At 45.5% G+C, this 13,079-nt stretch overlaps 1 protein-coding gene across 3 annotated transcripts; it reads right to left on the bottom strand.

Annotated features, from left to right (window-relative positions):
* Positions 1–821: 821 nt before the first annotated feature.
* On the bottom strand, positions 822–13,059 carry LOC6501579 (vacuolar protein sorting-associated protein 13B). Of its 3 annotated transcripts, none has more exons than XM_001955476.3 (14): positions 11,545–13,057; positions 10,139–11,489; positions 9,403–10,082; positions 9,153–9,345; positions 8,478–9,097; positions 6,564–8,413; positions 6,350–6,506; positions 6,066–6,290; positions 4,969–6,008; positions 4,551–4,910; positions 3,728–4,486; positions 3,181–3,668; positions 1,178–3,114; positions 822–1,118 (listed from the first exon to the last, which is right to left on the bottom strand). In XM_001955476.3, the coding sequence occupies exons 1-14, from the start codon at positions 12,817–12,819 to the stop codon at positions 906–908; spliced, it is 11,148 nt and encodes a 3,715-aa protein (XP_001955512.2). In that variant the 5' UTR covers positions 12,820–13,057; the 3' UTR covers positions 822–905. The 3 variants fall into 3 exon arrangements, with proteins under 3 accessions (XP_001955512.2, XP_032311608.1, XP_032311612.1); XM_032455717.1 differs by having other exon boundaries at positions 9,403–10,079; XM_032455721.2 differs by lacking the exons at positions 822–1,118; positions 1,178–3,114; positions 3,181–3,668; ... (7 more) ...; positions 9,153–9,345; positions 9,403–10,082 and having other exon boundaries at positions 10,931–11,143; positions 11,202–11,489; positions 11,545–13,059.
* Between the last annotated feature and the right edge of the window lie 20 nt (positions 13,060–13,079).

The raw sequence follows: 13,079 nt of genomic DNA, 5'->3' as shown, positions 1-13,079 counted from the left end.
CAGGACCGAGCTTGGGCCTGAGCCTGAGACAAAAGGCGGAAGCGGACACAATGGGCTCAACTTTAGGGCGAAAAACAGTAGAGTCGTTAAATGCCCACCTTTTGCAAACATAAAACAATAGACGTACATTTTGCCCACGGAATGCTATCCTTTGTGGCAAGGTGAGGTGTGGTAAGGTATGGTCTTTCCCCCGACCCCCTGCACCCCCAGAGACATGTCAAACACATAAAGAAGGCCAACCTGGAGCCTCAATAAGCGACTGGAACGACGAACCTGAGGATGCGGTGAGCCGACCACCAACCACCCATAATTGAATCTTTGGGTCGTGCACTCTCCGCATCTCCATACACATCGAGGCAACGAAGCATCGGCATCCAAGCAAGGCCAAATCCCGCCATCCGAGCAGAAAGCTGGCATCCAAGCAAATTATATTTAACTCGAAAAAATGCCAGGCACTTTGGTTCGGCGGCTTTTGCGGGCGACAAGTTAATTTTTACAAGTTCCCTCCAATCGCCTGGATTTTCTTTGGAGCCCCGATCCGGGATTTATCTGCCATTGATTAAAATGCATCCACGTCCGAGCTGTAATTTCACGGCGAACTTTAGTTCGGTTAGGTGGCACTAAGTTTTAAGTTCAATTGCGGGTAAAAGGGCGGTTTTGTGAAATTGGATTTTGTGAAATTAGATGCTAAGGATAATCAAAATCATTCCGATTTTTTTGCAATATCTACTACGATAGGTTCTTGGAAATCTTATTTCGAAGAGTAAGAAACAATAATTTATTTTTATTTTAATTTTATTGCAAAAATATAACAAAAAATGTCTTTTGGTTTTTTTGGCATAAAATACAAATGATTCTAGGAATACTTTATTCTAATCCACGCACGCTAAGACAAAAATTTTGTATCAATCCTGTATCCGATTTATCACCTTTAGATAATGCATCAGATGTTCGCCAATATTGGGTTTTATGAAGAATATACATTGTGACTGGCGTTGTATTCGATCCACGGAATCCTGTTCAGGAACCTGGAGCAAATCGCTTAAAGAGTCGTGGGCAATGCTCTGAAGTCGAGAGGCATTGAGGAATTTCATGATGCGCTCATTGGTGTAATTTTGCTAAAAAAAAAAAAGGTTTTACTAAAAAGGAAGACTCTTAAAGTGTACGTTCCACTTACCCCCTCCAGATCATCCCTCTGCTCCGATTTGAGGCTTAGATAAAGTTTACTGGGATCTTCGCGATGCGCTACTATGTCTACTTTGGAAACTGGAGATGCAAACGATATATCTTCACTATCCGATTGCATTATGGCCAAAATAGAAGAGGTTAGAAACACAAGTGCCGGACGTAGCTGAGAGCCAACCAACAGTGTAATTTCACAGAAGAAAAGCACCTGATCCTTGCTCAATTCGTCCGGAAGATAGTTCCAAATACGGTTGGAACTGCCATGCAGCGCAAGGTTCCTGGTGACGCTCGGCTCAACCTGCTGCGGCATGGCATTAAAGCCAACAGTGTGCAGCACACCTTGGCCAGTAAGTGCCAGCATTTCAGCGGCTCCACTAATGGGCTTGGTTAGAGCTCCAACAATACCCTTGGTAAGTCCAGCAATGACACCCACAGAACTTCGAGCCTCCAACGTATGATGCGCCAGTCCTCCAACGGCACCCAAAAGACTGATGCCCAAGCCAGTTAGACCTTGAGTAAGTCCATCTGCAAATCCTTGGGGACGAGCACGTCGTCTGGCCTCCGTCAGTTCGATATGTTCAGCATCCAATGTTAGCCTATCCAGGTTCCGAGCCACTGAACCGGCCAGCTTGGTCACGGAATTCACTGTACCCGCGGTAACATTTCGCAAAAGGGAGGCCGATCCTTGGGTGACACCCACTAAGAATCCCCAAGGACCGCGGAAAAGTCCTTGAACGGGCATAGAAACAAAGTCCTTAAGTCCAGTGCTGAATGAGCGGGCCAGTCCGCTGGGACTACCCAGAATTTCCAGGGATCCCACCACCCAGCCGGCTCCGAAAATGGCTCCACTTAGATAATGCAGTCCCAGAGATTGTCCGAAGCGCAGCGGCACCGTCAGAATCTGCTGTCGTTCGTAACGAGAGAACGAGAGAGGCGAATGATCCAAGGCTATGTAAAGCCTGGAAGATGTATGGACGGAAAGTAAAAGACTAAGTGGCTCCACCGAGAAGCTATTTAGCCGCAGGGGCTCCGATATGTAAAGCGATTGGGCCAAAACTTGTTCAGGCAGCAGGGTTTGACCCAGTGATAGCTTGATTTGAGTTTCATCCTCGGGATGACTGTACACGCAATTGGACGGTTCGCACTCTACCAAAGTTTCCAGCAACTGGTTGAGGTAGGCGTCTTCGATGTAAACCCTGAACGGGGGAATCTGGCACTTCACACTTTGCACCTGCATTTCATCTTGGTAAAAACTGAAAGTAAAAAGCGAGACATGGCTTCGCAGGCTCTGATTCTTGAAAACACAATCCAAGTCGTAGATCGACGGCAGACCACAGTGCCTCTTATATAATTGCTGGGCGCACAGCAACACTGGGAAATCGTACTTTCCGCTGGAGTACAATTGATTGTCCACTTGCAGGTTCGGGAGCTGCACCAGCAATTCCCGCTGGTCGTCATCGTCGTTGTAAACTATCATAGAATCATCGACGTATATATTGCACACCTCCGTTTTGAGAAAGTCCTTCTCCCGACCATCCGTCTGAAGGCTTAATACAAAGCTCTTGATGAAGAATTTCACTCTGGTCAGCATTTTGGTTTCGCATTCATCGCTGAAATGAACACAGGTCTCCATTTCTGGAAGCGTATCCTTCGCAGCAATATCGGGTTGACTTTGCTTATCACTGGCAGGCAATAGCTTTTCATCTTCCGTTTTCACCTCGCCGTTCTCCGGCTGTTTTAGGCGGGAGCGCAAGTCCTTGACCGAAAACTCCAGCTGCTGGGCTATATAATAGATGTTCACGCGTATGGCGCGATGTTTATCACAGACAACGACCTTGACGTCGCCAAACTTGGGTATATGCAGGAACTTCTTCCACGATTTGTCAGTTCTCAAAGGCTTCGACCAGCCGATCTTGTTCTTGGCACAGCCTTTATCAAAACATAAATACGATCATTATAGACGGAAAGGATTTCTATAATTATGAAAGCACTCACCACTGGTATGAACGGCCAGGGATAAATTGCACATGGTAAAGTCCACATCCGGAAAATTGGCATACATCTGCGGTGGGGTGTAATAGCATCTGCTTTGGGGCAAGACCAACTGATTCCACTCAAAGTTCCTGCCCAGAAACTCCGAATTCGTGCAAGTAACATTGCTGTTGCCTGATGCACTGGTTTGGGCAACAATAAACTTCACATTGGTGCTGTTGCTAATTATTATCGCCGGAGCTCTGTCGTGGAAAACACTCAAATAGTGGATACCGTCCTTTTCTATTAAAGTAATCATGAGGGGAATGGACTCCGATCCTGCCTGCAGGCTAAAGCAACGTCTGGTGAAGGGAATGCTCAATGGAATGGGTATGGAAATGTCTCGATGGCCTCCAACACTGAAGCAAACAAAATACACGAATGCAGTATCACAGTTGTGTTTAGCTTTGTGGGCATTGAGGTCATAGAAACAGTCCATGGTGACACCAATACTAAAAAAAAGGGATAAATTTAATTCTTATTTAGACAGATGAAAGATAGTAATATGTACCAGTTCTTAGACAGATTCGTAGGTTTAATATTGCAAGGCTTCTTGGCTAGAGAAAAGGCCTCGACTTCCTCTCGCGTACTCGTTTCTTTGTGATCCATGGCCAAGGGCAAGGCTATTAAATCAACGTCCGTGAAATTAGTGACTACGAACTTTGATCGCAACTTCAACAGCCTTCTACTGTCCGCCTCCAGCCTGTATTCCAGAACAAACCGCAGCACCTCTTCATTCCGCACAATAACCACATCCACAAAGGAATTGCATCGCAGGGACAATGTGCGAGCAGCATTTGGACTCTTTGACTGTAATAGCTCCTCGAAGCAGATAAGCGACGACCTAATCCATTCCGAGCCACAACGCACATTAAGAGTAAAGGCAGTCTTGATTTTGGGAAGCATTTCCAGAGCGTTAGCTGCAAGTCGATAGTGCGCCTGCTCTTGCAGCGAGTATACGGTTACATCCTGGTCGATGGCATTGATGAACATGGCCCAAGCAGTCACTTCCAACCCAAACGTGCACGAAAACTCCCTGGTTGGCCCCGTCAGGTATTTCACATCATAAGACTCTGGCGGAGGCATTCTGCGGCGAACGCGCAGCTCTTCGTAATCGTTCAAGGGCCACTTGGGTTTATTTGATTTTCCCAGGTTATCTAGAGCCTTTTCTATCGTCCACACCTTGGGATCATAATGGAAGAACTTCTGCCAATCCATGTTGGCCAGCATCAGGGTGTACGAACTTTCGGACGTACCACGTAGCACTCCACTGAAAAAGATAAAGTGAACTTATAGCAAGTTATGTGAAAATCAAAAAGTACTTTCAAACTCACGGATACTTGAAGCTAATAAAGTGAGCGCTGTTATGGGTGGTGGGAGTGCTTAATGCCCACCGGCCGCCCTTGCCCGGAATATCGGTTTTCTCCTTGGTGGTACTTTCAGTGACACAAATGCTGCAGTTTAGCATGTTGCAAATTTCGAAAATCGGCCAAATGCAAACCAATACTCTTTGGGGTTGAAAGTTTTCATCCGCATCTTCCATAGGAATATCTTCGCGTAAGACACGCACCCATATGCTAATAAATTGTTTTTCAGACTGAATGGGCACCTTTACCAGCCAGGGCAGATCATTGTTGTTCTTTAGCGGAATGTCTCCTGTACGGCCTTTGCCAACGCCAGGTGCAAGCTTCAGGCTAAATAAATATGTGTAAATTAATAAAAACCAGTTACCAAAAAATAACAAAAACCTACCGCATATTAATGTATTCGTCCCGCTCTATACTTTGATAAAACGAAGCTGATTTCTTATAAGGAAGTACATATTCCTGCGAACCGTGGTCTTCATGTGGATATCCCTCAAGCCGAAATTCTGCGATTAATTCGTGGGGGACCATGCTTATCACCTCAATTTGGCCCTTGATCAACAGGTATATCTGTGTAGCCGAGAGTTTACCAGTTTTAAGAGTAATACAGCTCTGTCCAATGCGTAAATGCTTTACTTTAGTCTCTTCTTCGAACTTTAAAGATATGCAAATCGATTCGCTGGCCTCTAATTCCTTGGTTTCCGGATTGTAAATGAGAAGTGTTAGTTCCTGACCATTGGAACAGCTCCTAAAGCTATAGAAGTGCGCCTCTCTGGGCCCCAAGGTTATTTGTTCCACTGTCCCTGTTTGCCCAAATATCAGGGGCACTTGCATACGATTAACTACAACGCACTTGGGCACCAGGATGGGCCGCTTTTCTTTGTGCTGCATAACTTCCTCCCAGTGCCGCTTGGAACTCAGAAGCGTGTGTATCGCGTACGGACCACAATTAATCCTCAGCTTATCCACCATGAAATTCGCATCCACCAAAGAACGTGGACAGTTGCATAATCTAACATAACTGCTAAACTTCATGGGCTCAACAACATCCAGCATATTAAGGAAGCCATAATCCAAGCATTTTATGCGAGTTCGCAGATCAGTCTGCAAGCAGAAGTCATTCTTCGAGAATATGGCAGAGTGCACCTGCAAATCTTCCACGTTGATGGTTAGAAACGTTTGGTAGATTTCCGGCCTTTCCTTAATTTTGTATTCCTTCAGGATTGGTGGTAGTTCGCCCAATGAATCATTCTGATTCAAAAAATTGACTTCAATGTCCTGGCAATGGAGCAGCAACTGAAGTTTGGGTACATTTTCCGCCTTGAACATCGTATCGATGCGCATGCAACCAACCAGAACTTTTGGGTGCAAAATAAAATCATTATTTTCATCAGCTTTAAATTCCGGTTGCAAGTGAGTGCTGTCGACCTATAAAAATTATTTCAATAATAAATTCTCGCAATAAATTTGTTATAATTGCCTTACCGATAGCAGATCCCCGTCTTCATCTTCCTCGAAGCATGTTTCGTCTACGGATATTAGTGATTGCAATATAACTACTCTCCATATAGTGGCACAGATTGGACGATCCGGTGGATTCAGTTCTTTGGTGGCTGTTTCCGAAAGCATAAAATCACAGTAATGTAGGAATGCCTCATGCGGCTCACTGAAATACTCCATGCGGCACTTGATGTGTATGGGACTGCTGACCTGTAAAAACCAAATGAATCATATCCTAAACCGATAGGTCTTAATTAAGTACTACTTACTGGCATGGGAACTGGATATATGTGAATACTTGTCATTTGACGCGGTTGGGGATATCGCCAGCAAATAATTCCATAGTTCTTCTTAATAATCTGAACTTGGTAGGGCATCGGAAGCACAGACTCAGAGTTTAAATAAACAAACTGAAAGGCGCCAGCTCTGCAATGATTAACAGATTAAAAATTTAATAACAAAAATAAATAAAGAACAACTCACCTGAGGTCATCTTGGTAGAATTCCGCATTGGACTTCGATGGTCTTTTGTTTCTTTCAATAAACTCCTTTGATGGGGTGCATTTAGTAAGAGTATTTGGCGATGCTTCTGCTGGAGTTCCCAAAACTGGACGATGGTACAGGAACTGCTGCCATTCCTGATTGACAAACTCTCGGATACGATTGAGCCCGTCTCTGGCCCTTTGCAATTGTAAAATACTCTGAACACCAGCATCAATATGCAGGAAATTCATCTTAAGCGTAGAACTAACCAGAAGCTCATCACACCACGGTTCGCTGATTAGATCTGCAGACAACCGCATCAGCAAGGGATGAAGCAGCATCTTCCCTCCAGATTGCAGATAAATAGAGCCGAGGGTGGACCTTATGACGGCCTTCTGGGGACGATTGCTGAACTTAATGCGAGTACTGTGGTCTAGACAAACCAGACTGCATTTGTAGGTGCGCTCATCGTCGTAGAACTTTATGGTTACTTGGTCACAGGAAAAGTACAGCCTATCCGCATTGTAGCAATTCGCCTTCAACTGCCGCAGCTGAGAGCCCTCCTCGACGGGTCGTTGACTTCGGACGGAAAAGCATGGAGCCTCATAAAGAACAGTGTTGATTCGAATCAAGTCGCTGGCCAGTTGCTTTATGTTCGACTCGCCCAGCCACAGAATAATGGGCTTTCGGAGCTCCACATCTAATTCCATTTGTTGTATGCGATCATATTGGGTTTTTATGGTTAGCAAGGGTGGTGGTATCCCCGAACTGCTTAGCTGGCCAGGTAGGGTGTCAAATATCGGTTCATTGAATTCCTTCAAGGGTGAATCGCTGCTTATATTTTTTGAGTTAGAAACGCTTATATTAAAGTTGAATATTGACGCCTGGGTGACGGATCCTTTTAGGTTTTGCGTGGACATGAAACTTGGCTGGGACAGCATTACCTGGACAAGCGGTTTCGTCACAGGCCTGTCCAGATCGTTTAGCTCTATTAAATCATAAACCTTTAAAATAAAAGTACCAGCTACAAAAGAAACGCTTCGAGGATAATGCAATGCCGCCGGCGCCCGTCCACTTCGCTGAAAGTCTTCTCCGTGGAAAGACTGCGTTCTATAGATTCCTTTTAAACGACTACCCAAGTAAACACCAGAATCACTTTGGTAGGATCCGTAGAAGGTGTCGCTACTACCTCGGACGTCGAAGAACTTGTCAGCATGTTCGTGTTTTGCGGATGGCATCTTCTTGTTGAACGTTTTCGTACATGGTTGGCAATCTGCTGGAAAATAATACGAGTTATCAACGATTTCGTGGGCGGATGCGGCTCCAATGGTCCTGTGCGTAGTTCGCTTGGCCATCAAGCCATTAACATCACAGTAATGATTCAGGATGCACTGCAATCCCTGCAATCGCCGAATAATGCAACTGACAAGAGTGATTTGATGGGTGTTTAAAGAAGCCACAAAATCGGTCACACAGTTGTACTCCACACTTTGGCCAGAAACCAAGAACCTATCGTAGCTGATGGCGGGGGCATAGATCATGATAAAATCAAAGTCCTTGAATATCTCCATGTGATCAAGTTCAGGGGATCGTGTCTGGTTATTCCACTCGAAGGCTGGGTTGTTGTGCTCGCTGGCCAGGCTCTTCTCCTTTCGGTATTTTTGGGTTTGCTCCCAATTTCCAGTGGATAGCGATACCTTCCTAACGCTGAACTCATACTGGCGGTCCTCCACCAAAGCGCCTGGGGTGTTGAGCATATTGAGCTCCGCAGCCTTTTGATAGATATCCTGCCTTACGAGCTGCCGCACAAGTGGGTTCTCCAGACTTGGGGTAAGCTGAATACTTTCAAGCTGCAGTACAGAATAATAAAATAATCACATAAGAAAACTAAATGTATATCTCTGAAACACCTACCCTTAAAAACAGGACACTGCAACTCTTCTTGCCAGTGGCCAGTGGAAGGTAGATAAAAATACCCTTGCTATTTAAATGCACCATAGGTAGATCCTGGACCGTCGTAATCGCACTGGCAGCTGCTGAACTGCAGGAGCTTGAGGTTTTGTCTGTGCTGGAACCTGCCATCATTTCAATCACCTCGCAAAGAGGAACTACAAACTCGGTTATTTGGTCCAAGTCTAGAACCATCTCAATGGGTTGCACTTCGATCAGGACCTCAGAAATTGTGCGTTGTTTGTTGTGTGGATTTTTGGCTCCAATCTTGGCATACAGATCCTCCAGATTGACGGTGGTAACCACCACACTTAATAAAGGCAGGTTAGAGCTGTCTCCCAGCATTTTCATATGGATATCTTCAATTTTTTCCCAGTCCTGGTTCTTTGCTTCGTAGTAGTTCACTCCCACGTTTTCAATTTTGGTGGTGATTTTATTGAACTCACGGTTTTTGTCTATATTTAGAAGAAGATCCTCTAGGATAATATTAATTTTACTGTGCTTGGAACCCATGGCGTTCTCCATTTCGAAGCTGATTCGTGGTATCGTCCATTGGCAAAAGATCACAAGAGAACTTTTTGGCGCTGAAAAATATTCTTGTAAGTACATTTGTTGTATTTATATTTGATATCTGCCTACCTTTTGCTTTTGGCGGCGCCTGATAGTTAGGATCTAACTCCAGGAATTCTTTTATAGCAGGATAATACTGTGAACTGCCCGTGTAAACCTCCAGTTTGGCCTTGGGTTCTGAGGAGGAAAGAGTGGCCTCATTGGGGTGAAGTGAACTTAAAACCTTGGAAATAATCTGGTAATGCTCGTGTAACAATTTCATCTGCAAATAATTAAAGTTTAATAAACGAACTAAACTAATTGCAAGCTGAAAACTTACACGCTGTGCAAAAATATTAATATCTGACATATCAACGTGCACATTAATCGAGTATATTCCCCGATCTTTCTTCTTTTCCTGTTTCTCATCCACTTTGTGGGAGAGCGCTAGAGTTATAGTTGTTCTTACTGGATCCACAATCATTTCCGTGACCTTAGCTTGGCGATAGCACACGTGGAATTCATTTAGCTCGATTACCCAGTTGAAGGATTCTGGTTTGGATGGCACAAGAACTACAGATTTGATATTGCCTCGAGAAATGGGATCCCCGTTGCCAGATTTCACTTTCACAAAAGGCAGTCGTATGGAAGTGTACTGCGTATCTTTTTCCGTTGGCGCCTTTCGCTGCATATGCTCGCACACATCAATTTTCGCCTGAGAGATCTCGACAAGAACCACCAAGCCGTTAAGACGTTTAACATATGCGGCAGAATCGTAGGCTTTGGGAACTGGCTTGTTGCTCACCACCGGATTCACTGGCTCCGTTTGGGTGTGCCGTTCATCCCTTTCCGAGCTAAGGTGAACTGTCTCCTCGGGCACGGAGATTTTGCGGCTCATATTTCGACTGATCCGTCGCGGTTGGTAATCGTTCAATGGCATGGATATCGTGGAGTAGTTTGAAAGTGACTGGGTGATAGGTTGCTCTGATAAGCTAATAACTTCTAAATCGTTCTCTACTTCTAGAAGAAACCATCGTTAAAAAATTAAAAGCAATTTAAATAAGCTAAATACAGACCAGTTTCATGTGATTGCCGTTTTCCAGTGTGTTCTGAAAAGTTAAGAAATTGAAGAAGATATAAGTCCATGGTGACTCGAAAAGGTTCCAGCCAAAGGGCCACCACTGTGCCAGGTATCTTCTGTGTCTTTTCGTGATTCTCTTCCTCCAAAGGAATCTGCAACTGCAGCTCCATCCACTTGCTATTGTTGGTCGCGGTCGTAGACAGCACCACATTCCTCGCGTTCATTTTGGTGTGAACGGCATCTGCATTGAGTTTCTGGATCGATGCCATAACTGACAAATGGGAGTCATACTTGTGGTAGTCCACGCTCAGTTTAGTGACCAAGGTTTGCATTTTTATCACATCCGAGTGGACGTTGACTTGGCTTATAAGCTGGGATAGATCACTAAGGTCCTGGGCATTGAAACTGGTGATTAGAGGAAGCAACCTGTTCGCTATAATTAATTCCCGCTTTGAGAACTCTATAGCAATGATTTCGGACTTGACTTCCAACGTCTCCAGAGGCGTTTCATTTTTTTTCCACAGATGCGGGAATAGCAGCCGATTCAGATTGACCTGCATGCGTGGAATATTTACAAGTTTGGCACGACAACTTTCTGGAGTTGTGTTCATTATCATCAGGGTTATGTTCTTCATATTAAAGGTGTAGGAACTGTAACAGGCGTTGACCACCTCACGCGGCTTATCCTGCAAGGGAACAACGAACTGCACCAATCGCTGAGGGTTCACCGGACCACATACGCTTCCTTCGACCAAAGATAGCTTCAGCTGGAGGTGGGGCAACAGGGATTGCTTAACGGCAGTCGAAAGATGATGTTGATTAATCGCCGAAGTTTCAATTTGTTGCTGGCGTGGATAAAAGTTGATCACCATGTTGCGTAGCTCGATTTTGTAATTACAGATGGGCACCAGGCCCACCAAGTACTCCAGGTCCGACGCGGTCATTAATTCTAGCCCCGTGACAGTGAGTTCCTCAGGTGTTGTCGCAGCGTTTTTCGTTTCTGCATGATATCCCGGGTAGTCGTAAGGACGAATTAAATCGGTAATTAGATTTTTAACCTGTTGAAACGATTGTGAAAAGTGGAACGTGATTCCTGCGGACAGTAGGCGGTACTGAATGCGCACTCCCAGATCCCTCAGCTGGCTCTCCGCTACGGGATGGCTGTTGGTCTTCGGCACCCGGTACTCGATGATATCAAATGCCAACACAGGAGTCCGGAAAAGCATATACTCCTCTGTGTTCCTGGCCAAGTAGTCTTCGTAGTTGAAGGTACACCACGTGCGATCGTAGAGGGTATAGTGCTCGTCGAAGAGGCTTTTGTCAATAAATGACCGCTCCTCTGAAATCTAAGGAAATAAGAATTCATTACTTCAGTGTTTTAAAGTCCTGATAATAACACACCTCTTGGGTACTTATCAAGTTGCGATCCACGAGTTCTTCACTTCGATAAGCACCTAGTGGTTCCATGTAGATTCTGGACAGGCCGGCTTTGATATTGGCCCAATCGTTCTCCTTAAGCTGAGACCTCTCGAAATAGAGTCCTCCTAAGCTTATCCTCAAGATTGGCGAATACTTTATTCTCTTAATACCACCCATACTCTGGTCGGTGAAGTACTCTGAGTTCTTTAAATGAAAGTTAAGCTCCTCTGCATATAAACCCAAATCGAAAGCGTGCCCTGGCGGATTATCACACGAGGGAGAGGGCGACTGGGCGTCAAAACTTGGCAATAGATTCCACGCCCAGCCAAATACGCCTTGCCCAGCTGGTTCCTGCCTTTGCTGTGCCTCGCCTCCCTCGGTTGCCTCTTCCTGATCCTGGGAGTTCTCGGGTACTTCCTCCTTTTCAGGCGGCTTCAGGTCGAGAAGCATTTTCACCAACCTTATAAGCATAGGAAACTGCAGAGATGACACATTGATATCCAGAGACTTCGTGAATACGCCGATTCGGGTTGTGCTGGAGGTGTCCTTTGTGTTGGCATTGTATTTTCGGAGGACACGGCACTCCAAAGTGCAACGGTATAGAACTGGCTCCTGGCAAACCTCTATCCTTCCGGCCGTATTGCGTTTGTCCAGGCAGATAGTTAGATCTGAGACCTGAAGCACTTTTCTCATTAGCACGGCCACCGGATTCACATCCACCATGGCAGCCTTCCAATCCTCTCCAGCCGACATAAAGTTCATGCATTGGACGTTCATGGAGACCACAATGTCGTCCTCGACGTATTTTAGAATGATGTTGTGACACTGCAGAGCTATGTTGTTGATGATCTTGTTCACCATACTCGAACTGCTTGCCGCGGGGGGTCCCTTGGGCTGATCCGGTTGCTCCATTGAGGCTCTCTTCTCTCGCTCCCGCTGCATAGACGCTCTGCGTTGCGTGCTCTCGCTATCCGGCAGCTTGGCTACAAACTCGATGGTGTTAATTACAATCTTGACGGGTTCCGACATGAGCTTGGTCCACGGCACTTGGATGCTTAGCTCGTGGATGTGCCCGGAAACCAGCTCCACAGGCAGATTTAGCTCTTCCTCTAGGACCTCCAGGCGCAGGTCCAGGTTCTGGAAGGTGACCTCACCCTCCCACAACGACACCTGGGCATCTTCGTCGCGGAAGTTCTTAACGTACTTGGCCACGTAGTTGAGCAGAATGGGGGTTATATAGGACTCTAACTTGAACATCTTGGTGGCTCCTGCAGACCGATTTTCAAGTGGCTTCCGGGCTAACTCAATGGGAACTCTTCATTTACTTCGCTGCTATGCCGGCGAGTTACCTCAATTTACATGCTGTGGATTTTGTTTCGATTTTATGCCGAAAAAGAAAACAAAACAAACATTGCCAGCAAATTTTTCGATTGTTTACGTTTTAGCCCCGGCACCAGTGTGACCGCGGACCGTTACAAATAATGGATTCAAATAAACCGTAGTGGGATGAGGGAGGG

The sequence above is a fragment of the Drosophila ananassae genome, chromosome 2L, assembly GCF_017639315.1.
Source record: "Drosophila ananassae strain 14024-0371.13 chromosome 2L, ASM1763931v2, whole genome shotgun sequence".
In the NCBI taxonomy this organism is placed as follows: domain Eukaryota; kingdom Metazoa; phylum Arthropoda; class Insecta; order Diptera; family Drosophilidae; genus Drosophila; species Drosophila ananassae.
The sequence above is the reverse complement of the archived record's forward strand: the minus strand, read 5'-3'. Positions and strand labels throughout refer to the sequence as shown.